Source organism: Macrobrachium nipponense, chromosome 26, assembly GCF_015104395.2.
Source record: "Macrobrachium nipponense isolate FS-2020 chromosome 26, ASM1510439v2, whole genome shotgun sequence".
Classification (NCBI taxonomy): domain Eukaryota; kingdom Metazoa; phylum Arthropoda; class Malacostraca; order Decapoda; family Palaemonidae; genus Macrobrachium; species Macrobrachium nipponense.
In genome coordinates, this window is record NC_087215.1 from 47,633,934 (window position 1) to 47,636,433 (window position 2,500).

Genomic DNA, 2,500 nt, shown 5'->3' on the forward strand with positions numbered 1-2,500 from the left:
CGAGAAAGAGAAGAAATGATGTCATAAGTTACGTAACGAGTGCGTTCGAAACCTTTTCTCTGAGTAAGTTGGCCCGTCTTCAAAAAAGGTCACTTTTACATTATAAGTACCAAATTTATTCAACCTACGTAGTGCAGAATACATCAAAATTTATGTGTTGATATAATATGTATTCTGAATAAGCGTTATATTTATGAAATGCATAGATAAAAAGTTATTGCGAAAAAACCGTGTTACAGAGGCCCTGAATCTCTAGTAGTACATATGTATAATGTATAATATATATATATATATATATATATATATATATAGTATATATATCTTTAAATTACACTTTTGTTTACCTATAGTTGATAGACAGATGTGGTGAACAACGACATTCTTTGAAATAATAGATATTAGCATTAGCTCTCGCAGAAACAAAAGTCAATGTTCTTTGTTAAGAAGAATCTACTGTCTCAGAAGTCACATTGACAAAACCTGAGTTTCCATGGAAAGTTCCTCGAATGTTGTGTTCGTGTGTGCGTTTGTTTCTGTGGGTCGAACCAGTGAGAAATAAGTGTTATTTAAAATAGATTACCTTCCTAACAAGGAGAATATAAAATGTAGAAAACTCTATTATGTGTAGATCAGGAATTATGAAATAAATTATGTGTTATTACACAATCGCTTTTGCATAACGAACTTGTTACACTTCCATGACGTAGTAGATAGGGAGTGGTTTTACGAGAATGCTCGTTCGTTTGTACGTCACGTTTTACCTCCCCTGGATCATATAATTTTTGGGGCATTATTCGCCCAGCTTTTCCTTGAAGATGAAGGGTGCGTGACAACCACATGAAACTTATCGTGGACATCAGCGGTGAGAGTTGTTGGAACTTTCATGAATGAATTCCTTTTCAGCATCTCGAACTATTTGAGATGACGTGTGAAGTTGTAGAAAACCTCTTTCTTTCTCATGAGAGATTCGTGAGAAATTACCATATTCAGCTTTATGCCTCGCCTAGGTATATATATATATATATATATATATATATATATATATATATAATCATATATATAGTATATACTAAATATGTAATAATATATATATATATATGATATATATATACATGAATATATATATTACTAACTATGTATAATATAGTATATAATACAATATTTATTGATATATATATATATATATATTAATATATATATATATATATATATATATATTCACTTATATATATATATAAATTTAGGGTGAATCTCAATTCAGGTTACAATCTCAAGACGAAGGAAGAAGCACAATTGTTACATTAGTTTATTATGCCGACGTTTCACGACAGTTGCTTTCGTCGCATTTTGAAGGCAGCAATGATTAAAAAGTCATCTTACAAAAAGCCACATTAAAACATCAATACGGACACAAATTATGTTTTTAGTCTTACTACTTCTGCTGTGTACGTATGTCCTGTTCCTATTCCTCCTGTTTTTAATTTGTCTCATAATTTATGTCTGTACCGATGTTTTAATGTGACTTTTTGTAAGATGGCTCTTTAATCATGGTAGCCTTCAAATGCGACGAAATCAAACGTTGGCTTATATATATATATATATATATATATATATATATATATTATATATATATATATAATTTTGTCAATTAACACATGCGACTTCGCCCATACAGGAAAGGTCTTAGTACATGAATGGGCACATCTACGATGGGGTGTTTTTGACGAATACGGGACCCAAGGAACGTTGTTCCCAACTTTCTACATCGGAGAAGATCTTCAAGTAGGTAACAGAGAGAGAGAGCGAGAGGTGGTGGGGAGAGGTATAAACTAATATAGTTAACCACATTACTCTGTTAGCATGGTTATAAGAAATAGCCCTCCTGAGTCACACCATTTACCTGGTCACAAAGATGAGTCATCCTACTGACACAAACGGCCACTTAACGACCCTTCATTTTTGAATGACACTTTCACGAGTGCATTTGAATCCTTCATGACCTTATCCCATTTACGCAACATTTATTTATTACATATTTCCTGATTCTCATTGACTCCTTTACTATATCTTGTCCACTCCTACTCAGTATAATCTTTTGGCAGATACATATAGTCCCTTTTGATATAATGAGGTCTACATTACAAAACCTTCACGTACATTGGTAAATCCTCTTGAACCTGCCCTGATGCTTTCCACAGGTCCATTCAACAGGATGTACGGAGGGCCTGACGGGTTGGCTCCTGAAGGAGGACGGCAGTAAATGTCAGGCGGACACCACAGGGCTGCCAGACTCCAAGTGTCACTTCTATCCTTCAACGGAGAAGAATGTCAACGGTTCGCTCATGAGTTTTCACTTCTTGGATTCGGTAGGATGCTCAAGGGGAAGGGAGACCCCCACAGACAGTCAACAATGTTTTATTTTGACTGTTGCCGATGTTTATTTACGTATTATGATTTCAGCAGATTTTATCCATAATACTTATTGATACATAGTCAAAAT

General features: G+C 34.0%; 1 protein-coding gene across 1 annotated transcript in view; it reads left to right on the plus strand.

Annotated features, from left to right (window-relative positions):
• LOC135199661 (calcium-activated chloride channel regulator 1-like) overlaps positions 1–2,500 on the plus strand; it is a 111,530-nt gene that overhangs the window by 63,687 nt on the left and 45,343 nt on the right. The window contains exons 6-7 of the mRNA XM_064227817.1: positions 1,676–1,782; positions 2,199–2,366. Of these exons, the coding sequence (XP_064083887.1) occupies positions 1,676–1,782; positions 2,199–2,366 (275 nt within the window). The remainder of the gene's footprint in view (positions 1–1,675; positions 1,783–2,198; positions 2,367–2,500) is intronic.